Source organism: Micropterus salmoides, unplaced genomic scaffold (assembly GCF_014851395.1).
Source record: "Micropterus salmoides isolate LMB-PRFRI ecotype aquatic unplaced genomic scaffold, ASM1485139v1 Ms_hic_scaffold_15, whole genome shotgun sequence".
Classification (NCBI taxonomy): Eukaryota; Metazoa; Chordata; class Actinopteri; order Centrarchiformes; family Centrarchidae; genus Micropterus; species Micropterus salmoides.
In genome coordinates this window covers 23076700-23099753 of record NW_024040596.1, presented here as the reverse complement: position 1 = coordinate 23099753, position 23054 = coordinate 23076700, and the positions used below count along the sequence as shown (strand labels likewise).

Genomic DNA, 23054 nt, shown 5'->3' with positions numbered 1-23054 from the left:
ATTACAAATTATTTAAAGAGGTCAGTGTGTCATTTAAGTGAGTTGTTAAATACATTTATTAAAAATTAAGACATTAAGTTATGGGACATTTAAGCAAAAGAGAACAGATAGTGCAGCGTAGAGTAGCAACCGTGTTTTCCGATGAAATATGTTTTGATATGTAACAAAACTGCATTGTAGCCCAAATATATGTTGGATGTTTAACTTTATGGACTTATTTTAAAATACAGAGTAATGACCCTATACTTTGTTTGGTAAAACTGGTGGCCATTAATTTTATATATAGCTATGTCAGCTGAAATACTATTTCTAAGTGACCCGTCCTTGTCGGTGTGGAACTAGTACTCCGGATGGAAGCAAACACACTAAAGTAAAAGTAAAATCAGTTAGTGAGCTTGTAGTCATGCCTTTTCAGTTATGTGCATCTAAAGAGTACAAAGAGAGCAGTGAATCAGACTAGTTCCACCTTTTCTTTACCTGATGAAAAGTGACACGTTTTGTTTGGAATGGTCATATTTGATGCAGCTTCTATGGTGTTAGCTTTTTTTCAACAATGTTAAATTTGTTGTAATGCTGACAGCTTGATATTCTGTCGGGCTCAGGGTGCAGCTGCTCTGTCAAAGAGTAACTTTACACCCGGCTGAAAAGCATTCTGTTGTTGACATGTTTTAGTTGAAACTGTCTGCTGCCCTTCAGAGTACATTTTTACACCCCTGCAGCAAAGTGAGAACCTCAACCACTTGAGGTCAGAAAAAAACCCACCAACATTTTCTGCTTAAGTTACTCTTTAAATGGTCTGTTCACCGAAATTAAAAAGACAAGATAAAGATAACGTATTTTCTCATACCTCTGGTGGTCTCTAGCCATGTAGACAGATTTTGAGATTTCTCCATCCCATTTGAGGAGTCTCCGTCCCAGTACATTGGAAGGTGAATAGAATTTAGTTATGGTAATCACAGTATTGGAAAATGACATATTTAAAGTTCAACAGCAACGTATATTACAAAGTAACAGTCCTTGTCTCTGGATCATTGCCAGACTCCCTTATAGAAAAAACTGTGTGCCCCGCCCCTTCCTGAATGGAACCACTGCTCTGGATAGTCCACCTAGCAAGCTGTCAATATTTTTTTTCTAGGGTTTTATTTCTTTTGAAGAGAGAAGTTTGAATGACACTTGTCCACAGTTAGGTCTGCGGATTATTGAGAGTGACCGGAATGCTAGATATTTTAATTTATATTTTTAGTGCCACAAAGAAAATACCATTCGCATTCAATGTACTGGATTGGAGACAGAAATCTCAGAAACTGATGAAAACCATGGTATCTCTAAATGTTTTTTTTTTATATTTGGTGAGCCTTAAATGCTTCCAAGCCCAGTGGCTACTGCCATGTATTCTTTAAAATGTCAGAAGCTAACATCCATCAGTGTGCATCTTTTAAGCATTTATTATCATTACTCCAAAACATACATATTGCTAAAGTCCTGCTCTCTGTTGTGATCATAAACAAACCTGTCTTACACACCTTTACTCTGTAGCAAAGTGAGCAGCTAGTGGCTGTAATGTCAAATCCAGCCTTTGTGCTCTTTCCCCCCTCTTTCCCATAAATGGTTGAGCATGATTTGAGATACTTGTTGGAAATGTCTTGCAGAAGCAGAAGTGCAGCTTATTGTAAAACTGCATGAAAGAGGAAATCTGGATGCCTGGAATGATGGTCTGTGTTACAACCTTAAAAAAGAAAAAGTCAAAAGCATGGCATATGTTACTCCAGAAATGGTTCTACTGAATAAAGTTTTGATACAAATGTTTTGCATGGGGCCAGCCGACTTTGTACAGGTATGAATAATGAGTATATATTTACAATAAACCTATAATATTGGAAGCATATTCACTATTGTTTATTATATAGATGTAACTTGCACCGATTGATGGTTAACAAGTGATAGCGTTCTGATAATTCAGGGGAAAAGTGGATGGTGTCTGTGCATTAAATTTTCCTGTACCAGTGACTCATTCACTCATACACCACGTAGGTGGGACCATTGTCTGTTTAGCAGACAATTTAGCAGCACTGGAAGGTTTCACCAGCTCAATACAAACTGACTCCAAAGTATCTTAAATCCCATTAGCTACACTGTTGTGCATTCAGGCTAATGAAAATGGATTTGATGCATGTAGCAGGCCTGGATATGCACTTCACTGAATGGCTGTGCCTTTGTGCTGCTGTTGAGATCAGATCACTTGCTTTTGATGTATAGCATCTATAGGTCAAGAGTGCAAATACTCGGCAGGCTCAGGTGCATTCAGGAGCAGCAGACAACACGCGACAACAACTCATTCTGTCATTGTCAGCCTGATTAAATGATGCAGAACGTATCACAAACAATCATAAATACTGTATGTATTGTACTCTAATAAAGTATATATACAGATAAAGAAAACAAAAAATCCAAATAGTATTTTCAGATATTGTTTATTTTATATGCCATGTTATGTATTAACTGTTGAAATGTGGATTAAAAATGATACAAAGGAAAAAGAAAACAATTAGAAAACAAGTAGATACAGTCAATACAGTCAAGGATGTGGAGTTCCAGAGGGAGGGGGCTGCAATGGTGAAATTTGGGGGTTATTTATTTACTTGAATTTGGCAGAGCTCCTTCAGAGGCACATAAGACATTATACAACTGTTGTCAAAGATTGAGTATGCCTTTCAAGATAAGCAATGCAAATCAGTTTAATTTAATTGGCCTCAATCGGCATGGGAAACAGATGCTTACATTTGCCAAAGCAAGTGTGAAAAAAACCCCACGTATATTAACAGAAGAATTGTGATCGTCAGTTAACTGACTAGTCCTGAGTGGATGCAGCGACACTGACTCTTCATTTACAGAAGATCAACCGTTTGTCTACAGCCACTCACTGTATGTTATGGCTACTATCACTAATGTTGGATATGACCTGAGGTTTTTTGTGCCAATACAGTACCAAATTTGGGTTCCAATACTGAAACACAACTTTTTTCACTTCCTTACTTAATGAAATATAAACATGTAAACATTTTTTTTCGTTTAACAAAAGTTCTCAAATGTTTTAAACAAGCAGTTGTACATGAATTTTGCCTAAAATAATAGGCAAAATGTTTTTGGACATCAGAATCTATCAGATCAAAGAATAAATAAACAGGATTGTAAATCTCTCAAAGCATTTCAGCCAGTTCAAAGAAAAGATACGTAGGTGGCCGAGAGTGAGTTCCACTTATTGCAGATACAGCATGCGCAATAGCAGATTGGATGGGACTGTGCGTGCGCATGTGCGTGTGTTTCATTGCACAATCCCCAGAGTGACTGTAAAGGTAGTTTCACCACCAGGATGAGTCACAACACTGCAGCGCTCATCATTCTCTCCCTTTTATGAAAGAAAAAATCATAGAACTCAGTCTTCCTCCTGTGTCTCAGAACGTACTAACAGCCTGCTGTGGGATTATTTGCCTTTGTCAGTTCTTGACGTCGTGATCCAGTACACACCTTGTTGTGCATCTTCACTTAATTCAGCCACTAGATCACACGTGTTGTGAATATCTGGGATGCCTGGTGCTATTTCAGACATCGCTAAATGGTTCATGCGGTTGATAATAATCAACACAGCGGAACACTAAAAATGTTTATTTTTGTGCAGATATTTGTCTGAATATTCACAATGCCTCAGATGTGATATTTGTCAGTGGACTGCATACAAAACTTGCCCTTGATTGGATTAATCAGTGTAGCCTGAGAATAAGACTGATTTTCCATTCCACTTAACCTCATTCATTCATTGTGATTATTCCTTTTTGAATCACTTAACAAAGTGTGGGCAGTGATTCTGAGGTCTGGAACCAGGGTAGAATCCAAACTCAGCTGCATATATCCTGGGTGTATTTCTCAGATATGGTGCATTTGGAGTTTAGGTTTTGCAGTGACAGCATATTTCAAATACAACCACATGGTTTATCAAGCACACCTGTGCACCCTTAGAAATGTAGAAAATATTTAAAAAGAAGACCAAAGAACAAAAACAACAGAGTGGAGCTTTCATGCACAACAAAAGGTAGACACACCACGGTAAACGGTATGTTTATTTAACCAAAATAAACCAAATTAAGTTAAAGATGTGCTAAGTTAAAGTTATTGAATGATGAAGCATGAACATCTGTTGTTTCAGTAGTGTCTGCGCAGGATGACGGATGCATCGGTAAGTGTGTGTGTAGGGGTGTCGTAATGTACAGGAAAACAAGGTAAATACAACTAACACAATATATCCAAAACCAAAACCAAAGGTAGAGCCTCTGGAGAGAAACAGTGCAGTCAGTTAGCAGGGAGGTGTGTCACCTCAGCCCAGCAGCAGCAGCCTAAGAATGAGGACAAGGAGGTACAAATACTCTACAGGACAATGAGCCCAGGTGCCCAGAGTCACTGTAATCAGCCTCAGCTCTTCACCTGCAAGGGAGAGAGGGATTGGCCACGCCCACACATGACCCTACAGGGCATCACAGTAGCAGCAGGATGAACCACAGGCGTAGAGGTGAAATGCTCTCCAGCAGCATCCACTCAGTCTTCTGTTGCAGTGAGAACATCTGAAAAGGGAATGTGTTTAGTAGCATTCTTGGCTACAGAACCTCCCTCCCTGTGCCAAAGAATTAGGGTCCAAAAGCTACAATGGCATTGTTAGAGGCAACTTCTTAAGTTTTTGTATTCACAGAAGCCTGCTAAATCGCCGCTCTCAACCACAGTCTATAAGGTGAATTCATACAAGGAGCTTGGATGATATACTGTAGCTGACCTGAACTCAGCATACTTACATCTTTCTTAGAAATTATAGATGCTGTCATGTTGATAATGAAGGACCTGGATAAACCACCATATGTCCCTTGGTTACAACATCTGTGCCTAATGTTTTGCAGCTTCTATTTTATTTCCTTTCTCATCAGAAACTGCTGTCGCACAGGTGGGGTTCTTTCTTTCTCCTCTCCAACTTCCTCTAATTAATTCCTCTTTATTTTATGCACCTCTGTATGCTCATTAAATATGTGGGTGGAACTGATGCGTTTTAAATGTCTTTTTGTTTTCCTCTTGTCCTCACTAATCTCTTTCTGGCCTTCACACTCAAACTTTGTCCAGAGTTACTCACACATGCCTTCATTACTTCCTGCTTGGGCTACTGCAATGTGTGTCCTGTTTGAGGCACCCAGCAAAGTCCTGGAAAGGCTCCAATATGTACAGAACTCAGCTGCCAGGGTTCTCACTCACACCAGGCCCCAGCAGCACATCACCCCAACCCTTAGTCACCTTCACTGGCTCCCAGTCAAGTACCGCATCACCTACAAAATCCCTCCATGCCATACTCCCTCAGTACCTACTGGACCTTCTCCATCCTTACACCCCACCATAGAATCTGCTATCCATGGACAAGGGTTTGCTCTCCACTCCCCATACCAGACTGTGGACGTTTGGGGACAGATCAGTGTCAAAACAGTAACAGTGACTGACATGAAACACAGGGAGGGGAGAACGGCAGGACAACACAGGGAATGAGAGAGAGGCACAACAGGACCATGACACCCAGAGGCCTATTGTTTGGCCACTCCTTTTTTTTTAATAATATGAACACAACATGTATATTAGTAATTTGCTTTTAGCCTGGTTTCTATGTTTATCATTTTAAATAATTAGAATATAATCTGCAGTGTCTATCATCCTCATCTTAAACAAAGTCTGCTTAGATTGACTTTTCATTTAATTATTGACAAAGAGCAAGTCTTTTGCTGCATGTTCTAATATCTCTGATTTCTTGTTGATGCTTTTTCTGGGAAGAGGGATATTTGAGGATAAAGTCACTGAAAACAAAGTGTGTTTATTCTGTGAACTGAATGTTGTTATTGTAGTTATTTTTTCTTCCTAGCTGTTTTCCTTCCATCTTGGTCTTTAGTCTTCTGCTTAGCATGAGTGTACTCCACTGAATTAAGAAATCCTATGCACTGAACCCTTTTCTAGTTGTGTTGCTAATTTGAGTTTTTATGTAGATTTGCTACACTTAAATAAACTCATAAATTCACTCAAGGATGATGACCAACATGCCTTCTGCTTCTCAGATGATCCTGTATTTTTACACAGAAATAATTTACTTTTAAAATACAGTAAAGGGTCCATTCACTGAGATCACTACACATACAAATTTCTCCCACTCACCCCTAATGGGATCTTGCTGCCTCGCCATGCAATAGATTTGTTTTTTGGTTAAGTCCCGGTTTTGATATTCAGTTGAAAAACAGTCCCACTGAAAACTGTCCAGGTAGATCATTTCTGGAAAGATGCTGTTTCTTTTTTCAAATGTCTTACTTCAATGCTTGAGTGCCACAAACAAATTTATTCCTTTCAGATGTATCAGGGTGGCAGCAGAAGTCTTCGCAGCAGAGATCTCAAAACCACTGCAATAAAACTGGAACTAACAGGATGAGAAGTTTGATAAAATAACCCTTTAAATAACTGTAGTTTACATAGCCTGTGGCAAATTTGAGTGGAAATTGAAATAGGGGATGGTAATGAGAGCCGATGTGTGTGACTCTTTCAGTGTGTGTGTGTTTATGTATGTGTGCATCTTGTGAATGATGATAAACTGCTGCTGAACAAGTTCATTTAACATTCAGATGGTGACAGTAACAGTAGTAGCACAAGTAGTACTATCCCAGTTTGGTGTGGAACTTGACTTGCCAACACAGAGCCCTGACCTCAACATCATCCGACACCTTTGGGATGACTGAAACGCCAACTGTGAGCCAGGCCTTATCACCCAACATCAGTGGCTGACCTTTTATGTGAATGGGGGCAAATCCGTGCAGCCATGCTCCAAAATCTGGCGGAAAGCCTGAAACCAGAAGAGTTGAGGCTGCAATTGCAGCAGGTTAATATTCATGCCCATTTTCAACAACATGTACTGTTTGGGTGTCTGCATACTTTTGGCCATGTAGTTTAAGTGCGAGGTTACTTAAATGTCAGCTGTCAAACAAATGTGAAAAATACAATAATTTTCTCAGAAATGTGAAGCTGATGTACACGGTAAACAAAACAATTGAAGTATGTACCTTAAATTGTACTCGAGTAAATGCACTTAATTACTTTCCACCACTGAATTCTGTTCTGGGAAAAAGGGGAGAGCAGTCAGATTTCCTAAATTAACCAGATTTTCCCCATTAATCTGTTTTTTTTTTGGTGATTTTAATATGGTTAGATCTCTATTTCCTCGTATTATACAACAATAAATTGTGTTGGGTGTGTGTGAGAGAGAGAGAGAGAGGGAAAAGAGAAAGGGCAAAAGAAAGCAAGCAAACAAGCAGTCATAAGACAAGCAGAGAAAATAAGTTGCACAACTTGAATCGAGTTAAATTTGTATCTGATTTATATCTGAGTTCCACTTTTTATTTGACGGGGACAATGCTGAATGGAGGCTCCTGTTCTATCTCTTAACAGTGTTTCACCCTTGATGAATTCCAAAAGGGGCAAAGGGAATTCAGCTGGAGGTGAGCCGGTCCCAGCAAACACACAAGGCTCCTTGTCACATGCCTCCAATTTACATTCATTAGCACACAATGGGAACTTAAATGAGACAAATGCTCTTTTCATGTATGTAAATGACCACTGACTACCACGCAGGACAGTGTTCGAGGTGGAGGAACTGAAACATTAGACTTAAGCACATAACTTAAACAGTCAGGAGTTAACACATTTTTTCCCTGCTCTGGGTCAAGATAACTGCTTATCCAGCCCCATCACACATAGGTAAACGCACATGGGCTGCAAATAATGATGTTTAAATAGTTGATTTTTTCCCCCAATGGACTGATTAATTGTTCAGTGTATGATTAAATATCAAAATAATTGTGGAAAATTAGCCCAAGATGACATCCTCAGTTTGCTTGTTTGTCCAACCAACAGTCCAAACCAAAATATACAATATTTGCAATGGTAAAAAACAGAGAAAAGCGTCCAATCTTTATGTTCATTCACACATATTCATTTGTCACTTTCTTGAACTTGCACTTGATGTCCTTTATGGATTTCCCAAAAATTATGCTTTTACATTTACAATGCTTATGTTTATATGTTTTATATATTACCTTATGTGTTGTCACGTCACGTATGATTGTTGATGTTTTGTGATATTCTTTTATGCTCTTTGTGTAAAGCAAATTCCCCAAATGGCAATTAAGGTTTCACTCATTCATCAATTCATCCAACAACCATTTGTAACTGAATACATTAACTGATTAAGAAAATATTTTTTTCAATTGATTCACAGTTAAACTCATGTAAACAAAATCAAACAGGCAGGTTATAGAAACAAATGTATCTAAACAAAATAAGAAAAAAATCCAAGTGAGTTGGACCCCAAGTTCCGGAGCCCAGAGATTCCCCAGTCCCCAATTTGAGAGTGGGAACCAATGGAGAAATAGGGTTCACTGGGGGAAGATTCAACCCCTAGTGTGCATGTGAAGGGGCTATCCAGCTGTGAGAACAGACCCGCCCATTCATCGGACTAGCCCGGGGGTCGCACAGCCTCCGTTTTGGATTGACCAGCATGTCATCCAATGAAACAGCGTCAAAGCGTGACTCACCCCTTTTCCTTTCCAATGGAAGCGCGGCGGAGAGGCGGGCCGCAGGAAGCACACTTGGTTGAATGGCCATTGAAGCAGCAATCAGCGGTAAATATGTTATGATACCACGCTCCAAACAGTCACCGAACGGATCGTCCGAGGCTGCGGGAGCGCACTTTGGCACCGGGTAGACACTTTATGAAATGCTGCCGCTGTACGGCTGCGGATTCGCTGTGCGCGGAGGCTGGCTGCAAATCAGATCAGGAGTCGCTTTCTGGGGATTTGAGCAGTGATGGACAGATGTTGGACATGCTTTTGGCGCAGAGGTTGAAGATAAATTGACTGTACGGTAACGGGCTATAGTCTACCATGGACCAAGGACCTTTTTTTTGTGGCTGCCAGAGGAGGAGGAGGAGGAGCGGCTGAGTTTCTCCTCCGCTCCGATCAGCGCAAGCGTGCGGGGATCGTGATGATGCTTTTTGGCCAAACGTGAGGATCCCACCGTCGTAAAGGCTGCAATGTTTAGTCAGCACAGGTGCATGAAGACTTGACGGGACAAAATAAAAGCCGCCAACATGGGATTCACCTTTTTATTTCCCTTCACCTCCGTCCTTTCTGTCCACAAACCGTTTACACAAATACAGGAAACACATCCGATGGTATAACGGATTCACAGTGTAATTAATGGTGTTGCGCTATGATCTCTGGGGACTATCTGAGTTGTGTAATATTTTTTTTTTCATCTACAGCGCGCGCTGCCGTGCAACCTCTCCATGGATGGTAGTTAATTGGGCCCAATGATGTAGCGCCAAGTCCACCTGGATCTAATGTTCCTTCCTCTCGCGGCGAAACTGGTTCCCCGGTGACTTTTGCGCATGTTCAATTGTTTTTATTCCCAGAGCTTTTTATCACTCCTGGCTGTTGCTTTGGGTAATGCCAGTTAGATTTTGAAAGATTTTTGAATGAATGTTTGCCTATAAAAGTAGGAGATTGGTGACGTTTTACTTTAGAGTTGTTTAGCTGACCAACTATGGGGAATTCAATTTATGACAGACATTTAATTCGCCTCATCTTTGGGGCTAAATAGTCCCAGGACCTTTTTTTGGAAGTAGAACAAAAGTTTTCCTGCAGTGTTTATTTGTTGAGGCTCGTTTCTGTTATTGCCTCCCGTTCTCCACTATGTCCAGATCAAACAGTGTCAGCCCACCCGGAGTCGGTGCGCCCGGGTTGAGGGGAGGGACCGAGCACAGATCAGCTTGGGGAGAGTCTGAGTCCGTGGCCAACGGGTGCCCATACTCTACTAGATCCCCGCGCAAGAAGCTCACTCGGACCAACAGTCGGTGGAGGGACGAGGATGATCTGGACCACCGGCAGCCCGGGCGAGCTTCAACGACCGTCAGCAGGGTCAGCTTTAGGTCCAGGTCGGCTTGGCAGGACTATGGCGATGAGACCCGAGACAACAACCGCGCGTCCCCTAAACGCCCAGACGGCGAGGTGAGACCCAAGTCTGTGGAGCTGGGTTTGGAGCAACGGAAAGCCAAGCCGAGGACCGACGAGGAGGAGGTCATGCCCGAAGTTAACTTTTCTTTAGTGACGTGCTGCACCAGCGTCATGCACATTTTCAAATCCAAGAAATTCCAGTCGGAAAAGTTGGAGCGGCTCTACCAGCGCTACTTTTTCCGTCTCAACCAGAGCAGTTTGACAATGCTCATGGCTGTGCTGGTGCTGGTCTTCACGGTCATGCTGGGCTTCCACTGCTCTGGCGGGACAACGAGGCCAAGCGTAACTTATGTGGTTGTATTTTCCGTGGCCATCTTCCTCACACTCATACTTATGGTGGTCTGCAACAGGAACGGGTTTCACCAGGACCATATGTGGATTGTGTGCTATTTGGTCATCTTGGTGGTGCTGGTGATCCAGGTGGTTGGAGTGCTGCTCGTGCAGCCAAGAAGTGCCTCAGAGGGGATCTGGTGGACCGTGTTCTTCATCCATGTCATCTACACTCTGCTGCCCGTCAGGATGCGCGCCGCAGTCATCACTGGAGTTATTCTTTCTGCCATCCACGTGACTGTTTCTTGGACGTTAAACGGCATGGACAGCTTTCTGTGGAAACAGGTATGTACAGGAATGTGCTTTGCTCATAAAGCTTTATAATAATGTGCACAGAGAGCCGGGATTTCACGCCCACACTGCGCGCAATAACGCACAGCCATGGGCATTTCCATAAAAGCTTGTTGCTGCTTTTTTTTTCTCACTGCCAAATACTGTAAGATAATAAGCAGTTGTGATAAGTAGCCTGTACTATTGGGTATTGTGGTGGCGGGAAAAAAGTTTCTCACACCAGTGGCATGCACACTCTCTTAGAGGCAAGAGAGACGCTGAAAAAGGGCCATCACCTCACACTACTACTTAAGTCACTTTGTGTTTATAAGAGTAATTATCTTGAGGAGAGACTGCCTGTAAGTGTGTGATTCATCATGTCAAAACTAAGAAATTGGGGAAGCAGTGGGATGCACCACAAGGAGACAATGACCACAGGTTTTTCATCTGATGGGGTCCGACCCAGATTATTTGAAGCATACTTAGGCTCAAAGTTTCATTTATGACAGATGGTTATTGTACTAATCAAGCTGCATTTAGGCCAGCCAGAGATAAGGTACACTTTGGCTGATCAGAGAGACATTTGGGGTTACAAAGAAGTAACTTGGCAGATCAAAACAGAAAGTCATTTGTGGGAAAGTAAGGCAGACATGAAAAGGGGCAGTAATTCACATCCTTGTGGCTACAGGCTGTCTCTTCAACAAGCATTACATATCTTAATATACAAATTAAGCTAGTGATTGGCACACAAACACTTTGCTATGGGATATAATAATAATAATAATAATATAGCTGCTGGTTGCCACGGGAACTGCATCAGGCATACAGACAACTATAGGTTTAGCACAAGTGCATTAATACAAACTTACATTTTCCTTTGCAGCTGGACTTGGTTAAAGTTTCCTTTTTCCTTGTATTGTTTAATCTTAGTCCCATTTGTTTAACATGACAGCGAAAACATTTGATACATTATCAGAAGGAAAATGGGATCACAGATGAACCTTATCAGAGAGGCTGTGACTATCTTATATTGGACAGTAATTTGGAAGCATTGGTCAATTACAAATTAGAAACAGTGGATTGTAGTATGTGTCTATCACCACCAAAAGTCAGAACGTCGTCATACTCTTCTATTATATGTCTGCAATCATTTCAATTACATTAAATTCAGCTGAAACATTTAATTGCTAATCAAAATACACCATCACACACGTCTTAACGGCGAATGTTGTTATAGCACACAGTGGTTTCCTGTCAGGATGGATTGTCTTACAGATTATTAAGTTTATAGTATTCCTGCTACAGACTCTTCCATGTAATTACCTTTTTAATAACACGTTAGAAAGCAGAGGATTTTCCTCTGAAATTCGGGATTTCATCTTTAATTTTTGAATGGGTTTATTTATAACATCTTTAAGCAACAGCTTAGCTTATACAAATCCTGCCCTCAACCTCATAATGTTGGCCTTAAAACATGTTTCTAACCACATGCATGTATCATATTTAGAACTAATTAGTGCAAACTGCTGGGTAAGTACCTAAAATCTAAGCTGTTTTAAAGAAGAAGAAAGGTGTTTGCTCTTAGCTTTGGAAAAACTGATTTCAGGTGTTTTACTTAATCTAGACTTGTAACAAGCTCACAGTTGATCGTTTCAGGGGATATTATTTTAATGTGCTGCTGAGCCTATGTGTTCTCATAAAATCCAAATGCCTCGGGTAGAATTTTTACAACATTATTTTTACTTTCATAACATTTCATGGGTTTAATTTTCCACCATTATTTAAAGGTACACTTAATTGCATCATCTGCTGAGTTCTACATCTCAGTGTTATTAACCCCAAAGTGTGCTCCCTGGTCTGTGTGTGTGTGTGTGTGTGTGTGTGTGTGTGTGTGTGTGTGTTGTAATTTATAACTCTGTAGCTCCACTTTCCCACCTCATTGTTTTGGATGTTCACTCAATTAACCGTTTTTATCAGGCCTTGTGCTGCTCATAAACATTTTCTTTTAACAGCATAGCTCTTCTAGAGTAAACCCTTTTATAAAGTGGACAGAATTCATATGGATATAGTTGCCCATTGATATATCGTATGTTTTCATCTAAAAACCTCCCTGAAATGAGATGGTTCAACTCAAAAGGGGTTTATCCTTGAATTTAGAAACACATTATATGGCCAAAAGTATGTGGAGACACCCTTCTACATAGGCCTACTTTGTTGTACTTTTGGTCTGGGACTGTTTTTGGTGGTTTGGTCTAGGCCCTTTGTCAGTATACAATATTTTAGACAATAGAGTTCTTTAAACTATGTGGCAACAGTTTGGGGAAGGTCCTTTCCTGTTTCAACATGGCAGTGCCCCTGCACACAAAGCAAGGTCCATAAAGAAATGGTTTTTCGAGTTTGGTGTGGATCCATCCAATACCTTTTGGGATGAATTGAATAACGAACCAATCCTTATCACCCAACATCAGTTGATGACCCCACTAAACCCTCATGTCTACTGTTTTCATGTTAAAGTGACAACCACAGCTCTGTTGTCTCAACTAGGGTTGCAGTGTTCACTTAATAGCTTTTCAGAAGTGAAGAGTCTTCAAGCAGTATCTTTCAGGAGCCATATTTTCAATTATTATTTAGATTTTTTTGTTTTCTGATAAGCATATTTTTACTTTACTCTTTTAATCACTGCTGCATGACATGACAGGATGACGCATGCCGTCATGTCTTTATCTTAGTTCACAGGGTTTAGAGGAGAAGTGAGGTGAACAAATAACAACTCATTTAGCCCTATGTACTTCAAGACAAAGTCAGTAACAAATTACATGCACAGATATGCTGTTACGGCAAAAATAGACAGAGTAAGAAAAGAGCCACAAGTGAGGTGCTCCCACGTGTCTGATGGACATTGCCCCGTCTCTGTAAGCCAAAATACAATGCAGGAATCTCTGGTGGACATTGGGGGTAATGATCTTGTGGTTGAATTGGGGGAGATCTCTGCAGCCAAGTTCCTAAATTCTGTGGAAAGCCTTTTACAGGCTGTATAGCAGCGGAATGATGCCCATGGTTTTTTAAAGAGAAGTTCAATAATTACGTATGGATGTAATGTTCAAGTCTCTATAAAATGTTGGCCATGTTGTATAAATAAATAGCATGTAAGTGTAGTTTTGAAGCCTTAAAGAGGCTTGTACATGAGCTATTTAACAAAAGGCGAGGTGCTCCATGTGAAAAGGAAATGTCCCACTCTATATTAGGGCTGAATGATTAATTGTTTTCAAGTCGAAATTGTGATTTGAAAGAACGCAATTAGCTAATCATGAAGACTGCGATTAAAATGTAGCATCTGACCCGTTCCAACAGTCATGGAGTTACAAGTTCATTCCGTTGTCATCCTTGTGTGACAGATGTGCTCGGCAATCACAAGCTCCAAGCGTCTGCTGTTAAGGATCCTTCTCACCAATCAGAGCGGGCACAGGGCATGTGAATTTTACCACAACAAACGAATCTAGAGGAAAAACGTGTGGGATAATGGTGCCAGCCGAACCGACACAGGCAGCGGCAGTCCGGCGTCAACTCACACTGAAGTGTTTCAGCTGCGAAGTGTTTAGCCTACACGTTTCAACAATAAACTGTGTTTATAAACTGTGTTTATTGTTGATGTATGATCTGGAGTCTGCAAAGTGTGTTTTATTTGGAAAATCGACCGGATTCTCTATGCCGTTCTGTGTCTGACTTCCTGTCTGGTTCATCTGCTCTGTGCTGCTTGATGCGGCTTTAGTCAAAAATAGACTGGCAGTGAATATTGAACTTTAGCAAATCTTCAATAAAAACATAATCGTAATATCTGGCAGAAAAATCGCAATTAGATTTTTTCCCCAAATCGTTCAGCCCTACTCTATATCTGGGCCATCAGCGGTATATCCAACTTTAGAAAGAGAACATTAAGGTGCAATGTGTAAGATTTGTCCAGAATCTTAGTTTAAAACATTTAAAAAAAATTAACTAACCTTATCAACAGAATGTGACAAAATAACAGTTCTGACGTCATGTCAAAGACGTCTATGTATTGTGATGCAGAGGTATCTAGTGAAGTTAGCATGATAACCAGCCAGTCCCGACCTATACTGTCTGATAATACCACTCAGGCCTCTCCCATAATTTCAGGTGGGAGAGTGTGCGAGCAGTGAATTGTGTTCCACAAGATCCCTTAGCTTTTTTTACTCTAAAAACTAAAAAAACTAAATAAACTCTCAAAATGTCAAGAAAGGAAATATTTTTACACTTGTTTTCCTTATCAAACTGAAAAATACATAATGCATACCTTCTGATAGTAATTTCCTTATTAACTCATCGTAAAACACACTGCATTCAAAGTCGACAGAAGCATAATATATCTCATTAAAACTGCCGTAGTCTTTCCACAGTTCCAACAATCACCAGCTCTGGTTTGGTCGAATTAAACCCTTAATTCACCGTCAGATGTGAAAATAATGTGGCTATACATGCTCCTCACTCCTCTCCCACTATGAGTATGAATTTGACAGGTGGAGAGTAATCTCAATTGTTACACATTGTACCGTTTTAAAGGATAATTTTAATATTTTAAAACCTAGGCAACCCAATTTTCACATATTTTAGGGTCGAAATGACTAGTGGGTACAAAATGTTTTGAGTTGGAGAGAAGAATTTGTTGTGTACATTGAGGAAATGCTAGCAAAAAAAAAAAGTTACTCCAACACAACAGACTCCTCTCTCTAACTCTGACTCACAGTTCCACTGGCATCTTCCTGCAACAACTCGCATCTCACGAGATTTCGGAGGGAGAATTGTCCTTGAGTATGACTTATGTTTCTGGTTAGAAACAAGGGGTGTTACCAGTGTGTTACCGATTTATCGTTTTGCAGATATTATCGGCTGTTATAAGCTACTTGCATCGGCATTTATAACCGCTGATACATGACTATTAAAAAAGAAACAGAGTTGAAGGCTTCCCTCATGTCATGAGTGTTCCACAGTTTGCCCACCAGAGGGCGCTCTGCAGCTCCTCTGTTCAAAACATCAGCTAACTAAAAGTCTACCGGAGCTATGGGGCCTTTCTGAAACTGCTTGCTACTCCCTCTCCCTACCTACTTCTACTACGTTCGCGTTCATGTGGAGGGTCCGTCACATTGAGTTAAGCCTCCAATGCCGAGTGGGCACGGATGCCGGCTTGTTGAAGGTGTGTAACACCCTTAGCTGCACGATGGGGGACCTTTCTTTCAAATGTGAGTTCTGTGTGACTTCGCTGGTTAACATGTAAGATTTTTAGTTCTCCAAACTAATTTCATTGTATTTGTGAATGTAATATTTTTATATAAGATAAAGAGGTTCAAATATATAGACTTTTCTTTTACATAACACTGTGCTTAATGTTACGGTAGTATTGAAGGCCATGCTGCTGACAGACCTGATTGTAGATTTATTTCTGAAACAGTGTGGCAGTTCTAACTATCGGTCCTCTTATTTCTGTCTTATTTATTACTTCTAAATATTTTCAAACATTGCCAACAGCAGCTAAAGCTGCCTGTTGCTAAATTAGCCTCAAAGCTAATGCCATGTTTATCAGTGGAGAAGGCTAACAATAACGACCGATTAAACTGTAGTGTCTCTAGTTACAGTTGGCGTGTCAGAAATGATTAAATGTGAGCTAAACATGTATCTAACGCACAGTTGCAGGTCCTCGTTGTTGACCGTCATGTAGTAACGTTATTAGATTAATTCAAGGGCAGCGTTTCCTCTGGGTCACCGTGTCATAGAGCCAGATGGTGGTTGTTAACTATAACAAAGTTTCTTTTTATACTGCATTAAGTCATGGTATCTTGTCATGGTCTCAACATAACAAATGTTAGGGATAATCTTTGTTTATGTCATGCGTTTCTTAAAATAAGGGGAAAAAACAATATTGGCCGATATATCGGCTATTGGATTTCAAAATCCTCATATCGAAATCGGTATCGGACTTAAAAATACCATATCGGTTGGCCTCTAGGTCCCAGGTGTTACACGTTAGGATCCTTTCCATGGTGTTGTCAGACACCTGGTATGACAGTCTAAGCCAGTGGCAAAAATAAGCACTTTTTGTTGACGTATCTTGACAGTTGGAATTGCTCCAAAGGAATATGTTGCAGCAGTTCGCGGCTGCCAGCTGAAGCCATCTACTGCCCCGATGTTAAAACTTTTTTTACCCAGTCATTTCGACCCTGAAATATGTGTGGCCCAGGTTTAATAATACCAAAATAGCCCTTTAAGTTGCACACCATTTAAAAACCCAAGGAAAGGACATGAACAGTCTTGGAACATGGCACAATCAAAACTACTTGTTCAATCGTCAATGTGCAAAGAATGTGTTGAACACCAGAAAGGATGAAGGATTTCACTTTTCATCCTTTTTTTTCTTTTGTGAATCTAATGTTTGATTATATAAGCAAAAACCAGCCTGAAAGTTTAGTTTTTTTGTGTGAATGGCATGTGACCCTGCATCTATTTGTATTTTCTGCAAAAGCCACATTGTCATTTGATGTGTTGATGTGACTGTGTGGGAACGAGCTGCTGTATTTGTTGTTCTTTCCTCACCACGGTGTTGTTTTTAGCATATCTTTCTCCCCTGTTTATGTAGGACCCAGTTCATCTCTCAGTTAGCCCATTGCTGTTTAAGTGAGATCAAAAGATAATGCTGCTTCTTATGTGTGTGCTCCAAGGAATATGCTGAGTTTCCACAAGTCTTTAGAAATGCAATTTCAGTCAGCCTTGTAACCTTTCGTAATGCTTTATTAAATATTAGCTTGAACACTTGTATCAAAAATCACATCAGTGCAAAAACTAGGATGAGATTTTCACTTTCATTTCTATTCATACAGGTGTTTTTATTGGTGAAACATTTCTGAGCTGTCAAAAGGGACAACTGTCCAGTAGTTAAGCTAGTAAAAGTTTGCAGTAAAATACGCTGCAGTAATGTGTCAAAAACCTTCTTGCTTAAACCTTACATTATTCCTTTCTCTCATCGTCGATGTCATCGGTCCAATCATGTCACACATTTGGTTCTTTAGATAAGTGACGTAAATATTCACAATTTAGGTGTGTTGATGCAAAGATTAATGTGGTGTACAGTTAGTGTGATGCGGTTTGTTTGGTCAAGTGAAAACAACTCTATTAAAACTGGTGGACTTAAAATGTGAGTGGCTGCTTATCTATCTACATTTGCCAAACTTAGTTGTGGTAACAACCTTGCAGCATAGCTAGTTTTATAAGGATAGAGAGACTGATGTTGACAGGACATGATGCAGGACAGAACTCTTATTCTCCTGTTGCTCAGTAACTTTAACTTCTTATTTTCTCCTTTTCTTTAAAAATGTAACAGTTTTAACCTGTACATCTAAGCAGCTTTTTATTTGCAAATCAACAAACCATTGGACAAGTTAACATCGCCTTGCAAGTTTCTACTTCTTGTTTTGGTTTATGCCATCACAAAATTTTTTTGCTGTTCTTTCTGACAGTACAGGAACTATCAAGATTGAGTTTGCAGTGCTGAACTGTAGCCACGTCTGTACAGCAAGCAAGCACCGGTTGGTGCTAGTATGTTAGAAATTGGTATGGAAATATGTTATAATGTTGTTGACATTTAAGAGTACTCCATCGATTTAGCTGAGATGTTTTATATCAAAGACATTCTTCTTTCATGTCAAAACCTGCCACCTACATTACCCACAATGCAAATTGACTGCTAACAGTTCAGCTGGTGTGTAATGCTAATAGCGGGTGATGTAGCTTCTGGCCTCCAACAGGGATGAAGTGCGGGCTACAGAGGTCTGGTAACCTCACTTCATTCTAACTTAGATATTTTTAATTTTTCAAACTTGTAGTCTACAGCACGCCGACTCAAGTGACGTCACTTTTACAGGCTTCACAATTTATCAGATTTCGTGCTGCTCCCTCTGGGGCCACAAAATGCTTTATACAACTTCTGCAGTTTATACAACAAATCAATGGAGTTCCCATTGAAATTACTTTTCGAATCCCCCTTTGACTGTTACGTAGCTGACATCCAATTAGTGTTAAAAAAAAAAAAAATGCAATAAAGAGCAATGAAAATAGAAGCCATGCAAGACCAAAAGTGAAACAGTTGTGTATGGTTATTTTCAATAATCAATCACTTCTCTTTTCCAACATCCATCACAGTAGAAAGTTATAAGCACAGTCGAACACAATTACAACAATTACTGTTTTATACAACAATGATCTCCAGTCTGATCTGTTACAAGTTTAACTTGCCTAATCATAACAATCAACAAGCTATGATGGAAATGCAAACATGAGTTGAAGGAACTTTAAACTCTAGAGTTACTTCCTTAGTTTGTTTCCTCAGACTGTTTGGTTCAAAAGCCCTGCTTCCATTCTTCTCTGCCTCCTCTCCAAATTCATGGAGGAGGGCATGTAAGCAGACCAATTGCATTTGGCAGGATTCCAGAGGTAACAGGGTTTTCTGCCTGTCTAATTGTCTTGTGCCGTGCTTGTAATGTGTGGAAATTCAAAACAGATGTCCACATCATCTCTCCTTTCTTTACCTGCCTTCTTAAATTCATCACTCCTGGTCATGACCTGCTTCAAGACATGATTTTAATTTCCCTGGGAGACTCCGGTGCACCGGTGGACAGACTTTTAACCACTTTCCTCCCCTGCAAGACGAGCTACATGACCTATAAAGTGATAAGATAGAAGTGCCCCTCGTGAAAATGGTCTAAATCAAAATCTAAATATCAGATTTCTTCTTGCTGGGTTCACTGTTTTATTCCCGTCCCCTGTGACAGCTTAAATATATGGTTTCAGCTGCTGTTTGCTTAATCATATTTTAGATAGTGAGCACCCAGAGACTGAGGAGTATGACAGAGGATGCTGCTGTTTCCAAACATGGCTGCAGGGCAAGCCAAAGTACCTTTCAGAAACCACTGCTGACGCATTCCCCCGTGAGTCCAGAAAACTGTGCTCAGTACTCCTGTAACTTAGCAACAGATTTTATTTCACAGCACCGTCCAACTCCTCTCATTGCTTCCCTGGGAACACCTGTGTGTTTTTTACCTCCAGCCATGGACTGCCTGCACATCATATTGTGTACTGGGTCAAACTGTGACACATAGCATCTGTATAATGTTTGTATCATTTCCCCTCTACACTGGGCTGTTTTTCTGTTCACGGTGAACAGGATATGTGCAACAAGTACTGTATGTTTTAATAAAACTAGAGATACAGCCAAATATACAGTACTTTTAGAATACAGTGGTTTATAATATATTTAAGTTGTTGGTCTGATCATTTATGAAAAGATGCTCAATTTTTCTTCTCTTTCTTACTGTTTATTATAAAAAATAACACAGTAGCCGTGCAACCTTGACTCAGTCTTTCTTCCAAACAAGCAGTTTGTATGGAATGCTGATTAGTTCATAATTTGCCTAATTTCCATTGATATTTCACTGTTTTATATAATATAGTTCCATATTTTAGTTTAGTTTTATGCACGCCATTGCAAACAGCTGACCCCTGAATATCGCCCTCTACAGTGACTAACTCCACAATAACAAAGTTAATTTTGTAGGGTGTGGATTTAATTTACTTGCCAGCATTCAGTGTCCATTTCAGTCCAGTGTATGTCACATCACTATTTTGCTTGATGCCCATGATAATGCTTGCGTGCGCCTACAGAGTCCATGCAACATGTTGCTGACTGCAATTTGGTTAACGGCCACCTGTCTCATTAGTAAAAAGGGTTTTCTGAAAGTTACAGATATAATCTTTAAAACCTGGAATTATCGTTTTGCTGATCGCTAGTTATCTTTCTCCCTTTCCAAAAATGCACTGAAACATACCCGTATATTACTCCATTATTATGTGGCTGCAGTGCAAAATAAAGCTTCTCCTAGACATTTCACACTGGATGTTGCTAGCTTGGTGTTAGTCAGCTGCTGTCTTTGAGAGGTTCTTATTATGTTGTTTTGTTTTCCTCTACTCGCACAAAGGATTATAGGACATGAGAGGAGTTGTCAATTAATAAAATAGATTCTGTCGTTTAAGAAGGGACAGCATTCAGATATAGGAATGCCAGAACGCCAACTGACATTTGAAAATTGTGTTTACTAACACCTGCTGGCAATATCAACCTATATTACAAGAGATAACATCGAACTGAGGGTAAAAGGAGGCAAATTATGAACTTATCAGCTTTCCACAGCCTTTTGCAGCAGCTTGGAAGCTCCTGAACAGAACGGTGGATGTGTAGCCTACCATGATTTTGTTGTTTAAAAAAATTGACATTCAGAAACCACTCATACTTTTCTGGTTTAGCTAAGCAGGACATTTCTTATTAGCTGTTCCCCTTTTTGAATTAGAAATGAACTTCCAACTTGTTACTGAGCCACTATCTGCTGAGGAAGACTTGAGATGTGGTTAAAAGCTATGGGGAAAGCTTGTATGTGGAACTTGAGTTAAGATTTTTTTTTCTTGTCAAACTACTTGTTGCATGTTTAATGAAGAGAAAATGCCCTCTCATTTCGATGTCTACAAGTTGCTGTAATTATGAGCAAATTCTTTGACAGTGAAATTAAAAACTGATGGATAGTTTCCACATTGTTGTGTTGACTGCGGTGAGCTGAGCAAAACTTGGTTGCTGAGCTTGAGTGCTTAATTCTGCTCCTCTGATATTCATTAACTTTAATTTGTTTGTTTGCTTTGTAGGAATTCAGATTCATGGTGATATTATTTGCAGGGGGAATTATGAATAATTATGATACACATCTCTAATGTGGAATTATTTGCCCAACGAGACAATTCCTTCAAGAGGTTGCATTATTGTAATGCCATACTGTTTTTTACTGACCAGACAGTTTTGGGATGATTTTTATTGTTCTTGTTGTTCTTGTTTATGTTATGGGACTAAGTAATCCTATTAATCTTAATTATTTTGATTAAAAGCAGGTTGTTTCTACTCTGATATTTGGACGGAATTGCCATGTTGTTACCACTTCATTATTCAGTCCGACAACGGCTTCTTGTTAGTTATTTTCTGTTTGGTATTAGAGAAATTTTTTTATCCCTGACCAAAAGGATGTGACAGATTTATCCAGAGGCTCTGTTAGGAGCCTGCTAGGAGCAGTTAGCCTGGTGTTTATTATGTCTTTTGATGTAAGAAAGGGTGTAATTTTCTTTTTAGCTCATACTGGGAACTTCTCAGGCCTCCAGATTGGCTTGGCAACAGGTGACAACAAAAAAGTCAATTCAGTTTCTGACTTAGGTCTTAGATAAAATGTTTTCAGGTTTTCATAAAGTTATTCTCCCTACTGTTCAAAGTTATTCTCCCCCACCGGCCTCAGTATGCTTAACAAAGTGCTTGAACAGCTTCAAACTTTGCAAAAAACACTGTTTTTAATCTAAATGCTCACTTAACCTCTCTTTATTCAGCTAGTTTGTGAAGTCTGTGGTAATATGCATTGTTAACATTACTGAATGATGACGCTTAAAGTTATGATGTAACCCTGTGGACTATGAACAAACACTTACTTTTCTCAATAATCTGAGAACTGACTAAACCACTGAGAAACAATATTAGGCAATACATAATTTAGCCATAAAATAAACAGTTCTCACCCACACTCATTTAAAGAGCACATTCAAGAACCAAAACATTCAAACAAGACTTACAACATCAAATTGTAATTGTGTAAACAGACAACAAGAAAGGTCGTTGTGTGAGAAGTAGAAGTGGAGAAAAATCACATTTTATTGAAATGTAGTGTTTACAGAATAGTGTCAGGCATATTGCAACATGCACACTTTTGTTCTCTTTTCACACTTTATTAGCAACACATTGAATCTAGCCTCTGTAGCAAGAAAGCATACCACTTTGAGTGGAACGGTGTAACACAGCATCCACACTCTACAGTTTTTTAATGCATTTACGTTTGGAAGAAATGTTGTCACTATTCAGACTGTTTTAGCTTAAAACAGGTGTTTCTTTCTCATCAGTTACAGCCCTTTCTCACCAATTCCAAAACTATCCACCTTCTCAAAATCCAAGGCTCTGACCAGATCTATAGATGCTAATAGCAAATTCTGCACTCTAAGATGAAAGCTGGGTCTTCTTCTTGGGATATTCACATTGTCTACCCATTACTCTTGCGATACATGCAGTTTGTAACATAAAATCTCTTTAAAAAAGTAACACCTTAGTATTACGTTTACCCATTTAGCTGACAGATATGTAGCGACTTTCAATTGCTATATATGTCATAGGTCACACGCCTCTGGAGCAAC

The 23054-nt window shown here is 39.8% G+C and overlaps 1 protein-coding gene across 3 annotated transcripts in view; it reads left to right on the top strand.

The window, feature by feature from the left end:
* Positions 1-8416: 8416 nt before the first annotated feature.
* Positions 8417-23054, top strand: part of adcy5 (adenylate cyclase 5) — an 89849-nt gene continuing 75211 nt past the window's right edge. For 2 of the 3 annotated variants that reach the window (XM_038721091.1, XM_038721089.1), the window contains exon 1: positions 8417-10742. In XM_038721091.1, the coding sequence (XP_038577019.1) occupies positions 9807-10742 (936 nt within the window). In that variant the 5' untranslated portion in view covers positions 8417-9806. The remainder of the gene's footprint in view (positions 10743-23054) is intronic. The other variant, XM_038721090.1, reaches the window with a different exon arrangement.